This window comes from Sapajus apella, unplaced genomic scaffold, assembly GCF_009761245.1.
Source record: "Sapajus apella isolate SASKATOON/1434 unplaced genomic scaffold, GSC_monkey_1.0 scaffold74, whole genome shotgun sequence".
Taxonomy (NCBI): domain Eukaryota; kingdom Metazoa; phylum Chordata; class Mammalia; order Primates; family Cebidae; genus Sapajus; species Sapajus apella.
In genome coordinates this window covers 5,577,450-5,590,618 of record NW_022437014.1, presented here as the reverse complement: position 1 = coordinate 5,590,618, position 13,169 = coordinate 5,577,450, and the positions used below count along the sequence as shown (strand labels likewise).

The window sequence follows — 13,169 nt, the reverse complement described above, 5'->3', positions numbered from 1 at the left end:
GCCTCCTGGGTTCAGGCAATTCTCCTGCCTCAGCCTCCTGAGTAGCTGGGATTACAGGCACGCCCCACCATGCCCAGCAATTTTTTCGTATTTTTAGTAGAGACGGGGTTTCACCATGTTGACCAAGATGGTCTCGATCTCTTGACCTCGTGATCCACCCGCCTCGGCCTCCCAAAGTGCTGGGATTACAGGCTTGAGCCACCGCGCCCGGCCTTTCTTTTTAATTTTTAAGAAAATTTAGAAGTTTTCTTTCTTCTTTTTTCTTGAGACAGGGTCTCACTCTGTCGCCCAGGCTGGAGTGCAGTGACATGATCTCAGCTCATTGCCACCTTCACCCCTCCCCGGGCCCAAGCAATCCTCCTGCCTCAGCCTCCCAAGTAGCTGGGACTACAGGCGCATGCCACCACACCTGGCTAATTTTTTTGGATTTTTTGCATGAGACAGGGTTTCTTTATGTTGCCCAGGCTTGTCTCGAACTCCTGGGTTCAAGCAATCTGCCCCCTCCCGCCTCCCACAGTGCTGGGATTACAGGCATGGGCCACTGTACCCAGCCACCATCTTCCCCCTTTAAACACAGATGGTAGTATGCTATACTATAATGTTTTACACTTTGCTTTTAAAGTTTTTAGTTAGTAACAAATGTTAATGAAGTTCCCACTGTGTGCCAGCACTGTTGTAGGAACTGGAGGGCACACTGGTGACAAAAAAATAATCCCTACCATCTTGGAGCTCACATTTTCATGGAGGGCTCGAGCCAACATAAATAGTAAACAAATCAACAGCACGTCAAATGGCAGTAAATGCTGTGGAGCACATTAAAACAGGATGAGAGGGCGGCTCATGCCTGCCTGTAATGCCAGCACTTTGGGAAGCTGAGGCAGGAGGATCACGAGCGCAGGAGTTTGAGACCAGCCTGGACAACATAGTGAGACCTCGTCACTACTAAAAATTAAAAAAAAAAAAAAAAAATTAGCTGCGTGTGGTAGCGCAGAACTATAGTCCCAGATACATGGGGAGCTGAGGTGGGAGGATCACTTAAGCCCAAGAGATTGAGGGTGCAGGCTGCAGTGAGCTATGATCACACCACTGCTGCCAGCCTGGGTGACAGAATGAGACCCTGCCTATAAAAAACAAAAAAGGTAAGAGAAAGGGAATGTGTGAGAGAGGGGCTTGCTGTGTTTGAGTGGGCAGGTACGTAATCCCCCGGAACCGGAGGGAGGGAGGGAGGGAGGGAGCTGTGTGGACCCCTTAGGAAAGAGGCTGCAGGCAAAAAGAATGGCAATTGCAGTGTCCTGGCTGGAATACCGAGGGTAGAGAGGAAGACGGGGTGCAGATCTTATGGGCCTCATAGGGCCATGTAAGCGTTTGGCTGTCATTCTGTGTAAAGTAGATGACAGTTGTATAGTTTTCCTTTCTATAAAGGTATCAAGATCTTACCAGTCTGCTGTTGATACTTCAAGAAATAATCTTGTCTATTTTTCATTTCATTAGTGTTTCAGATATTTGTTAAGTGTTTCAGATATTTGTGTAGAATAAATTTCCTGAAGTGGAATTGCTTGGTGGAAGGGGATGTGCATTTGTGATTTGTGTAAATGCAATATAATTGTTCTGTTAAAAAGTCTTTGTTGCTGGGCGCGGTGGCTCACGCCTGTAATCCCAGCACTTTGGGAGGCCGAGGCGGATGGATCACAAGGTCAAGATATCGAGACCATCCTGGTCAACATGGTGAAACCCCATCTCTACTAAAAATACAAAAAATTAGCTGGGCATGGTGGTGCATGCCTGTAGTCCCAGCTACTCAGGAGGCTGAGGCAGGAGAATTGCCTGAACCCAGGAGGCGGAGGTTGCGGTGAGCCGAGATCGTGCCATTGCACTCCAGCCTGGGTAACAAGAGCGAAACTCTGTCTTAAAAAAAAAAAAAGAAACAGAAAAACTCTTTGTTAAGTGTAATTTACTAAGGCCGGCAAAGGGCACAGGGTATGTGTTACACCTAATTGTACTGTAAATAGAAATTTTAACATAGAATTTCCTCAAAAAAAAAAAAATACAGCTTTATAAATTGTATGTTTGTTTTACAGTGAATTTTGTGGCGAAAATCTAAGCAAGCAGAAATTTACCCGAGCAGTGAAGAAACTGAATGCAAATATTCTTTATCTTTGTTTTTCTCAGGTATGAAAAATACGTTGTGAACTAATTTTTACTTTCTTAAATAATTGAAAATATTAACCAATTCTTTAATTTTTTTAGCATGTAAATTTAGATCAATTACAACCACTGCATACCCTCAGGAATCTAATGTACCTGGTCAGTCCGAGCTCTGAACACCTAGGCAGGTAAGAAGGATATATGTTGCTTTTCTCTAAGTGTTTTTTGTGACTCCTGTTAGAAGAGTTGTATGTTGACATAGTGGAGTCCTGTTCCCTATTCCCAAACTCCTCAAACCAGACAAAAATAGTGCAGTCCCATACAGAAAGAAACAAAGGTAATTATATTTGAACCTTTTTTTGTAATCATGTCTTAGAAAAAATTGATATCAATCATTTTTATAAAATGCAGTAGAAGAAACCACAGAAGGCCAAAGGTCACATCTTTGAATCTGCGTATACGACCTTCCTGGACATAGACCCCTTTATAAAAAGCAGTGAACTCTGTGGCCCTACTGAGTGTCCGTGAGGAGTGAGCAGGGGCAAAAGAAAATGCCCCTGGAAAATGTCCGTCCAGAGGCATTTTCTTTTGCCCCTGCTCACTCCTTGTCCATAGTAACAATTCACAGTTTTTTTTTTGAGATGGCATTTCACTCTTGTCGCCCAGGCTGTAGTGCAGTGGTGCAATCTCATCTCACTGCAACCTCCACCTCCCGGGTTCAAGTGATTCTCCTGTCTCAACCTCAAAAGCAGCTGGGATTACAAGCGTGTGCCACCACACCCAGCTAATTTTTATATTTTTAGTAGAGATGGGGTTTCACCATGTTGGCCAGGCCAGGCTCAATCTCACGTGATCTCAGGCGATCCACCCGCTTTGGCCTCTCAGAGTGCTGGGATAACAGGCATTAGCCATCAGGCCCAGCCACACAATTTTCTGCTTATCACTGAGTCAATCTGATCACCATTTGTTGGAGATAATGGGTTATAGAGGTTTAGGAGATGAACTGGTTTGAAATCAATTAGCTTAAAGAAAGTTAAATAAAAAATACCAACCAGGAATGGTCTGTGAGATCTTTTTCTTCTCTCAGCCTGTGAAAGCATGAAGTATGAGGCTCAGCTTCGTTCCATGCAGGCACCCTTGTGCTGGGCACTTAACTTTTTTTCCTTGCTCTTACCAGTCTGTCCACACATTTCTGCAGAGATGTGACATGGTTATGTATTCACACTTTTGAAAGAGTACTCAAAGACAAATGGTGGGAAAGCTCTTTTGGGATTCCCTTCCACATCAGCCATCTACTGAAACCCGAGGCGTGAATTAGGGGAGGCCTCCTCCACTGACAGTGTGCCTGGTTTCCCCCATGCAGCAGTTAACATCTGTGTTACACTTCCTCCCCGTCCCCACATCAGGTAGTTAACATTTCCGGGATATAGACTCCTTTGTAAAAAGCTGTGAACTCTCCAGGAAACTGCATATATACTTAAAATGTTTTGCCATTTTACAGGGAGTTCGTGCCTCTCACCCCTGATTCCAATCATTGGTTCATGAACTGTGGAAACCTGAACATTAGAAATCCATCCTAGTTTTAGTGGTTGGTTTCTGTGAGCTTACTCACCCTCCTCTCTGTACCTTACCTGTAAAGGGCTGTAAAGAGCTCAACGTTAGGAAATTTACCTGTAAAGGGCTCAACATTAGGAAATGTATCCTTACTAATAAGAGCTAATATTTGTTGGGCCAGTCTTTATTGACAAAGGGCCAACCTCTTTACTTCCCTTGGATATTATTCCTACTTTATTGATGGGAGAACCTGAAGCTTAGTATGATCAAGTAAGTCGTGGCCATGGGCACAGAGCTTGTACAAGTGGTGGAGCCAGGGTCTCAGCACACATCTGGCTGATCCACGGTAGTAGATACTCATGCTGTTAACCAGCATATATTATTTCATCACATTAACAGATTAAAGAAGAAAAAAGATCAACCGGATAGATGCTGAAGATAATTAAATAAAATGCAGCTCCCATTAATAATTAGGGGGGAAAATGACTAGCAAGTTAGAAGTAGATTATTACTAGAGGTTAGCTATCATAAACCTACAAGGAAAGTTATACGTAATGACAGATTACTTACACAGATATTGATGTAATTTATGCAGTAGATTACATAGGAAAAATCAAGAGTGCCTACTATCAGTGCTGTGTTAACAAAGCTCTGGAGGCCTTGCCAAGGCAAAGCATTCTTAAAAAGAAGTGAGGTGTATTTATATTGGGAAGAAAGAAAGTAAGTTAGCATTACTGTAGACGGCATAACTATTAAACTGGATATCCAAGAGAACTAAGAAACTATTAGAAATGATAGTTCAAACCAGGTGGTGGCTCACACCTGTAATCCCAGCTATTTGGAAGGCTGAAATGGGAGGATCACTTGAGCCCAGGAGTTCAAGACCAGCGTGGGCAACCTAGTGAGACTCTGTCTCTATAAAAAGAAAAAAAAATAATTTAGCCAGGCATGGTATTGCATGCCTGTAGTCCCAGCTACTCTGGAGGCTGAGGTGGGAGGATCGCCTGAGTTGAGGAGTTCTAGGCTGCAGTGAGCTCTGATTGTGCCACTGCACTCCAGCCTGGCTGACAGAGTGAAACCCTGTCTCTTTAAAAAGAAAAAGATAAACATACAAAAACAGTTGCTTTCTTGGATGCCCACAACAACCAGTTTCAAAGCTTAATGGAAAAAGTGTTCCTTTTATTGTAGCAGCGAAAACTGTAAATTATACAGCAGTGATCCTAATAAAATATCTGTAAAATGATTACAAAAATCATGAAACTTATTTTTATTCCACATGTATTTTTTGAATGGCTGCTACACATTATTTGAGGAATGGAGCTGAAAGAAACCCGAAGGCTTTCAGGATGAGCAGGCTCAATACTGCAGAAGTGCTGCTTCTCCTTAAAAGGAAGACTGATCACATTTCATGAAGCTTTGACAAGCTGATTCTAAAGTTCAACTAGAAGTATAGTCTGCAAGGAAGTGTTGAAATGAATAATGAGAGATGGGGTTGGTCCATTTAAAACATAGCATAAAGGTCATTAAAACAGAGTGCTGTTAGCATGCAGATAGGTAGAGTGATTAGAGGAAGATAATGGTCCCCAAACAGATTCTTGTTTATGTGGAAATACAGTCTTATGATAGGGGAGGCATTGAGTCAGATTATAGTTCAGTAGTGTTGGGCCAGTTGGATATTCATATGGGGTAAAAGTTGAGTTCATACCACGTTCCATATACAAAAAATAAATTCCAAATGATATAAAAAACCTTATTTAAAAAAAATACAGCTATAAAATAAGCAAAAGAACAGTGTTTTATAATGATAGGGTGGTGAGGGAATTCCCAAGTAAGCCACAAAACCCAAAAACGGTAAAGGAAAGGAGTTACACATCTTACTGCGTGAAAACTCTGAATGTGTCTAGTGAAAGCTACCATAAACAAAGTTAAAAGGCGGGTAATAGGTTTTGTAATCCTGTAACACACAACAGATTAAAATCTAGACAACTTAAGTCTTTCAATTCAGTAAAGGAAAGACCAACAACCTATAGAAAAATAGACCAAAAAAAATGTAAGTAGTCAGTATTTAAATGAAAAAAATCTTCAGGCTCAATCAAGAAAAAAAAAAATGTGCAGCCAGGCCCAGTGGTATGTGCCTGTAGTACCAGCTAATTGGGAGGCTAAGGCAGGAGGATCACTTGAGCTTAGGAGTTGGAGGCTGCAGTGAACTGTGATCACTTTTGTGAATAGCCACTGTACTTTAGCCTGGGCAACACAGCGAGACCCCATCTCTAAAATTAAAAAAAAACTTTAATAAAAAAATTAAAATGCGATTCAGAACAAGTTTTCATTTGCAACCATCAGTTTGGCAAAAATAGGAAGGATTGAGGAATCCAGTGTTGGTGGTGGCTGAGGGAAAAGGCCCTCATACAGGAAGTGAGTTTTTTTTTTTTTTTTTGAGACGGAGTTTCGCTCTTGTTACCCAGGCTGGAGTGCAATGGCGCGATCTCGGCTCACCGCAACCTCCGCCTCCTGGGTTCAGGCAATTCTCCTGCCTCGGCCTCCTGAGTAGCTGGGACTACAGGCACGCGCCACCATGCCCAGCTAATTTTTTGTAGTTTTAGTAGAGACGGGGTTTCACCATGTTGACCAGGATGGTCTTGATCTCTTGACCTCGTGATCCACCCGCCTCGGCCTCCCAAAGTGCTGGGATTACAGGCTTGAGCCACCGCGCCCGGCCTAGGAAGTGAGTTTTTATAGAGGCTCTAAAGTTTTCTGTGGGCTTCCTCTTGAGTCAGGTTTTCCATTGAGAATTGCTCACACAATTAGGCTGTGGGTCACACCTGAGTATATGGCCAGAGGACAGGAAGTAGAACTTCAGAAGTCCCTTTTCACACTGCTTCAAGCAGAATCAAAGTGTAGAGAAGATTGTGAATGGAACCTGAGTGGGATTTCCTGTTTCCATTCAGACCAGCAGAACTGAGGATTCTATTCTGAAAAGACAAACTTTTTTTTTAAACAAATTTAAACTTACAGAAAAATTAGAAAAAATAACAGGGACAGGTGTGGTGGCTCACACCTGTAATCCCAGCACTTTGGGAGGCTGAGGTGGGCGGATCACTTGATCAGGAGTTTCAGACCAGCCTGGTCAACGTGGGAAACCCCATCTCTATTAAAAGGACTAAAATTATCCGGGCGTGGTAGCGTGTGCCTGTAATCCCAGCTACTTGGGAGGCTGAGGCAGGAGAATCACTTGAACCCAGGAGGTGGAGGTTGCAGTGAACTGAGATCATGCCACTGCACTCCAGCCTGGGAAACAGAGTGAGACTCCATCTCAAAATTTAAAAAATAATAATAAGAATAAATAAAAATAATGCAGGCACACCCTTACTCAGATTCACCTATTAATATTTTGCCCATTGCTTATCTTTTGTGCAGTCTCTGTGTGTCCATAAATTCACACACCCTCACATACTTGAAATAGGATTGTAAAAGTGACTTTAACAAAGCTAGAAAGATCCTTTTGTTGCCTTAATTGGTAGAATACCTCCTTGCAGCACTAGGAGAAAATGAGTATTCCTGCTTCAAGGTCTTGAATAAAAAGATATCCATTATTCAGCTAAACTAAAAATTAAACTCCTTTATAATCTTTATTTCCCAAAGACATTAAGTGACATAGAATGAATTCTTTTGCTAGCCGGTGTGTGTGCTGTGTCTCTAGCTTGGAGTCTGGTAGGCAGGTGGTAGATCTCTAATCTAGAAGTGGTGGTAGAGAGGCACTGAGTGGAGAGACATTGCAGGGGCCTCTGCCAGGACTCTCCTGCTCAGTGGCTTCTCAGAGATGTAGGTTGATCATCAGAACCAACATTGTTCGATACTGCCCCTTGAGTCTTCCATTCAGTCGCTTTTCATTGTATTTAGTTGAGTGCCTGCTCCGTGCCAGGTGGGTTTCTCCAAGCAGAGAACTGGAATCCACCAGGAACTCTGCCTAGACGAAATGTCATTTCTTCCTCTCTGTTCATTCTGCATGTCTCCTGGGAAAGCTAAGAGGGGATCTGGAAGGACCCTAGGAATAGAGAAGGCAGCATCAAAGAGGAAGAGAAAATAGGCTGAGCCTTGGAGGGAGGGAGGAAGGGAGGAGTGAAGGAAGGAGTGAGCTGTAGTTAAAAAGCTGACTGGGGCCTGAGGGGGATCCTGGGAAAACTTAGCCTGGCAGTCAGTTCTGAGGTCCCCTGGACTGCACAGCTGAACAGAACAGAATCAGAGCGCCCTGCATTTAATAAAGGAGGGAGCCCAGCAAAAGAATTGAAATTGTGAATATTTTTAGTGGGTGCATGCCAGGAGGAGAGAGAGGCAGCTCTCCAACTAGAGGAGGCAGGTGGGAGATGATGGTGATGTGGTGAGGCTCTGGGCCAGGGCGACACGTTGAAAATGGAAAGGGAGCTTATTTGATTACAGGTAGCCCTGGTGACCCCAGACATAAATCGAGGGGAGGAGGGGAAGAGTCCCAGCCAGCTAATGTTTTGAGACTGGTTCAGATATCTGAGATGAGCCTCAGGGTTTAGTAACCAGGGGCGATTTGGAGTGGCGCTAGGAATCTGAAAAGATGGGTTTAGAGTCGAACTGTCTGCCAAGGAAAAGAAAAAGGAGAGAAAAGAAATGAAGCGCAGGCTGGCCATGGTGGCTCACACCTGTAATCCCAGCACTTTGGGAGGCTGAGGCGGGTGGGTCACTAGGTCAAAAGATGGAGACCATACTGGCCAAATACAAAAATTAGCTGGGCGTGGTGGCGCGTGCCTGTAGTCCCAACTACTCGGGGGTGAGGAAGGAGAATCGCTTGAACCCGGGAGGTGGAGGTTGCAATGAGCCGAGATCGTGCCACTGCACTCCAGCCTGGTGACAGCAGAGCCAGACTCCATCTCAAAAAAGAAAGAAAAAGAAAAAAATGAAGCGCAAGGAGAAACTTGAGGATACATAAAAGGATGCTCAGAGCCAAAAAACTGTATGCAGTGGCCATTAGTTTGCTTGGCAGAGAAATTCAAGGCGCAGTAGGAAGATTTGGAGAGACCCTCCCAAGTCCTGCTCCCTTCACCCTTGCAAAATACTGACTTTTGGGCAGGGTGGGGGCCTAGTCAACTTGGGAGCCCCCTCTAGTTTCAGGGGCTCTTTGAAAATTGGTCACTGGAGACCAAGTGGGAAACCCCAGGCATATCTTCCAATTTAATTAATACCTGTAAAGCCCTGAAAACAGTCGCTGGCGCATAAATGTTGGCCATTATGATTGTCTATCCAGCTGGGACGTACAAGTGTCTGGGAGGAATGAGGGCTGCTTCTTCCTGTAAAAAGTGAGTCAAAGGTGCAGACCTGGTGAGCGGCATTGGAGGCCAGTGCTAGCCTTTTATCATTGTGAAGGCTGTAAAGAATGTTGGACTGTAATGGCAGGCTGTACACTTCTGGGCTCTCATTTCTGTTACTTGTTTTGACTTCTCTTATTTTCCCCTAAGTCGTTATCAGTGAAACCCTTAAATGAAGCATGGCATTTAGTGTGCTTATCTTGGGGGCAGCAGGAGGGAGATAGCGGCACCTTGGTCCCACCCTGGAGCTTTGTTGCAGGGCAGTTCCCTGAAAGGCTGTGGGTAGGGGTGGCTGCCCACAGGGAGGACATGCATCCTGGCTGCCTTGAAGCAGAAGCTGAGGGGCATTTGAAAGGGAGCAGAAAAAGTAGCAGAAAGGCAATAGGCTGTGGTGGCTCATGCCTGTAATCCCAGCACTTTGGGAGGCAAAGGTGGGTGGATCACTTGAGGTCAGGAGTTCAAGACCAGCCTGGCCAACATGGTGAAACCTTGTCTCTACTAAAAATAAAAAAAACTAAACAGGCATGGTGGTGGGCATCTTCAATCCCAGCTACTCAAGAGGTTGAGGCAGGAGAATCACTTGAACCCGGGAGGTGGAGGTTGCAGTAAGCTAGATTGTGCCACCGCACTCCAGCCTGAGTGGCAGAGCAAGTCTCTGTCTCAATTTAAAAAAAAAAAAAGGTCAGGCATGGTGTTGCCTGTAATCACAGCACTTTGGGAGGCCAAGACGGATGGATCACCTGAGGTCAGGAGCTTGACACCAGCCTGGCCAACGTGGTGAAATCCCATCTCTACTAAAAATACAAAAATTAGCCAGGCGTGGTGGCGGGTGCCTGTAATCCCAGCTACTCGGGATGTTGAGGCAGGAGAATCTCTTTGAACGTGGGAGGAGGTTGCAGTGAGCCAAGATCACGCCATTGCACTCCAGCCTGGGTGACGATAGCAAAACTCCATCTCAAACAAAAGCAGAAAGGCTTCCAAGGGTTGCCGATTTGGTTCCCTGTGCTGAGGAGCCAGCAGAGAGGATGAGGCCTAAGAAAGGGTTATTGGACTTAGCAGTGACGGTGTCATTAGGGACCTTTGGGAAATAAACAGTTTTCTCCTGAGATATAGTGCAGAAATATACAGCATTGCCTCTGATATATTATAAACAGTTGTGCTTCATTCTGTGCTATAAATGTGTCCTAGAAAATGTTGGTGATATTTTTAAACATGTACAGGAGCCCACTGAGTTTTCTTTGTATACCATTTATTACATTTTATGACTTGTCACACTAAATAATATACAGAGTACACAAGTGGCTTTTTGTTAGAATTGTCTCATTGGAGTGCTGTGTATTTACCTTGTAGACACTGCAGTTCTTTACAACAGGAAATCAGACTTAGGACCAGCATGGACCATCTTAGTGAATGGGTTTTTTTTTCCTATGCAGAGTCTTCACCAATTAAGTAGGTAGACTTGTGGAAAAGTGTGATATCACAATTTGATTTATAACTTGGATGGAGATGATTATTTGGGTAAAGGAAAACTCAATCATATGTCAACAGAGTGCAGCACAGATTTGGGGAATGAATGGCGCATGTCCCACATCCCCTCAGGCGAGGGCCTTCAGGAAGATGGCTTATTTTCTGGTGTTGAGAATGATGGTTATCCTAAAGAGGCCTTCATTGTCTGCACACAGGTCAGGGCCCTTTGAAGTGCGAGCAGACCTTGAGGAGTCCATGGAATTTGTGGATCCCGGAGTTGCTGGAGAATCAGATGAGAGTGGAGACGAGCACGTAAGCGATGAAGAAACCGACCTGGGCACAGACTGGGAGAACCTGCCTAGTCCCCGGTTTTGTGATATCCCTTCCCAGCCTGTGGAAGTCTCCCAGAGTCAGAGCACCCAGGCGTCCCCACCCATCTCGAGCAGCAGTGCAGGTGGGATGATCTCCTCTGCAGCAGCCTCAGTGACCTCCTGGTTTAAAGCTTACACTGGACACCGTTAACGAGCATGGACTAAAACATGCCAAATCTGCATCAAGAAAGTTCTTCTCCCACTACATTCTAGTCAACATTATCTGTTTAGTTAAGATAGTGCCTGGAACATAGAGGTTAAAGTGGTGTTTTGGTTTTTTTTTTAAGCAGGGAGACAAACACTTCTATTTTTCAAGTGGCCTGTGATGGTGACCAATGTGTTTGATAATTAATAGAGCAGAAGAGTCGAAGGTCTTTCTACCCAGACTGGTGTTGGTGGAAGGAGGACCTGTGCTTGTGGCCAGTTCTGCCAAGGAAGCAGTTAATTTGGGTTCCCTCTGGGCCCAGGCCACAGGGTCCGCAGACATGCATCAGTGTGCTGGTCATTGCGGTGCTGAGTCTGTTGCTGCCATGTTAAGTTTTAGAGGTTGGTTGAATCACAAGAGGTGATTCTTGATGATTAGGACATGAACGGGAAAAGCTCTTTAATAGGAGTTTTTCTGCCATTGTTTTTTGTACGGAGAACCAGCAGGCAATTTGGAATCATTTATTATTGGTCCTTTGGTTTTGTTTGGGAGAGGGGGTTTCAATATGTTTCATTCATGCTGCTCTGTCGTAGTTTGTCAGACATTCCTGTTTTTCTTTTCCTCCCACACACCAAAGAATGAAAGTCTTTTTCTTTAGGACCCACATCCATAAATGGAAGAAATTCTGGCTGCAATAATGTCCTAGAGATTTTTTTTTAAAACTATTTTCTTGTTTTCTGAGCAGAATTAAGCATATTCTTACCTCGTTTATTGAATTCCTGCCATCCACACTATGAGCATTTTGAAATTGAACTTCTCTGAGGGATGATAACTCATGAAGGTCAGCTGGTTTACACCTGTAATCCCAGCACTGTGGGAGGCTGAGGCGGGCAGATCACCTGAGGTCGGGAGTTTGAGACCAGCCTAACATGGAGAAACCCCGTCCCTACTAAAAATACACTGTAATCCCAGCTACTTGGGAGGCTGAGGCAGAAGAATCGCTTGAACCCAGGGAGGTGGAGGTCGCGGTGAGTCGAGATCACGCCATTTTGGTTCAGCCTGGGAAACGAGCGAAATTCCATCTCGAGAAGAAAGAAGAGTCATGAAGGTCATTCCCTATGTGTAAGCTCAATGCCTGCCTGGGCACCGGGGAAAAGCCACTTAGTTAAGTGGCCTCTGGTCATTCTTGTGTTGTCTAGTTTCTTTCTGTGGGATTTCCTAGGTGGCAGGTGTTTCCAGGGGAAACGTCCCGCTTGTTTCCGAGGTCCTTGTTGTTCTGAGGACACAGCTTTGCTCAGAAACGCAGCACAGATCCTTACAGCTGATGCTGCTTGTCTCTGTTCTGGGGAAAGCACAATGTAAACAATGTCCCTCACCAGGAGATCATTCTCAGCTCATATGTCTTGTCATGCTTTTAGTGACAATCTTACAAGAAAACTATGAGAGAGGCATTATGTACAAATATGTAAGTAGTTTTTTATTTTTAATAACTGCACAAAAAAATCCTATATAACTACAAAAAGAAATCCTATGAAAAATTCCTAACAGGCACTACTACCATATCTTACGTGATTAGCATGATAGCACCTCAGCGGAATCATTCAGAGGTTTGCCATGCCCCACCTTCTTTTCTCATTGTAATTATTGTAGCTGATACTTGGCCTCCAAGTCTGAGGTGCTATATAGCTTTTGCTAATGGTATATTTGGTGTTTGGTATAGCTGTGAGTAGAGTTGCAGAAGGGAGTTTATTTCTATCCAGGAGTCTCAAATTCCTTGACTCTACGAATTTTCCATGAAAGGAGGAAGTAGACTTTACTCCTTGTGGGGTTTTTTTTTTTTTTTTGGAGACAGAGTCTTGCTCAGCCATCCAGGCTGGAATGCAGTGGCGTGATCTCAGCTCACTGCAACCTCTGCCTCCCGGTTTCAAGCAATTCTCCTGTCTCAACCTCCCGAGTAGCTAGGATTACAGGCACCTGCCATCATGCTCAGCTAATTTTTGTAGAGACGGGGTTTCACCATGTTGGCCAGGCTGGTCTTGAACTCCTGACTTCAGGTGATATGCCTGCCTTGGCCTCCCAAAGTGCGAGGATTACAGGCATGAGCCACTGCACTTGGCCCCTTGTGGGTTTGTCTACACTGCTAGGATCTCTGTG

The 13,169-nt window shown here is 44.5% G+C and overlaps 1 protein-coding gene across 1 annotated transcript in view; it reads left to right on the top strand.

Moving 5' to 3' along the window:
* The window catches only part of ATG14 (autophagy related 14), a 38,280-nt gene extending 26,629 nt beyond the window's left edge, over positions 1-11,651 (top strand). The window contains exons 8-10 of the mRNA XM_032251141.1: positions 2,079-2,169; positions 2,248-2,333; positions 10,715-11,651. Coding sequence (XP_032107032.1) covers positions 2,079-2,169; positions 2,248-2,333; positions 10,715-11,021 — 484 coding nt within the window. The 3' untranslated portion in view covers positions 11,022-11,651. The remainder of the gene's footprint in view (positions 1-2,078; positions 2,170-2,247; positions 2,334-10,714) is intronic.
* The last annotated feature ends 1,518 nt before the right edge of the window (positions 11,652-13,169 follow it).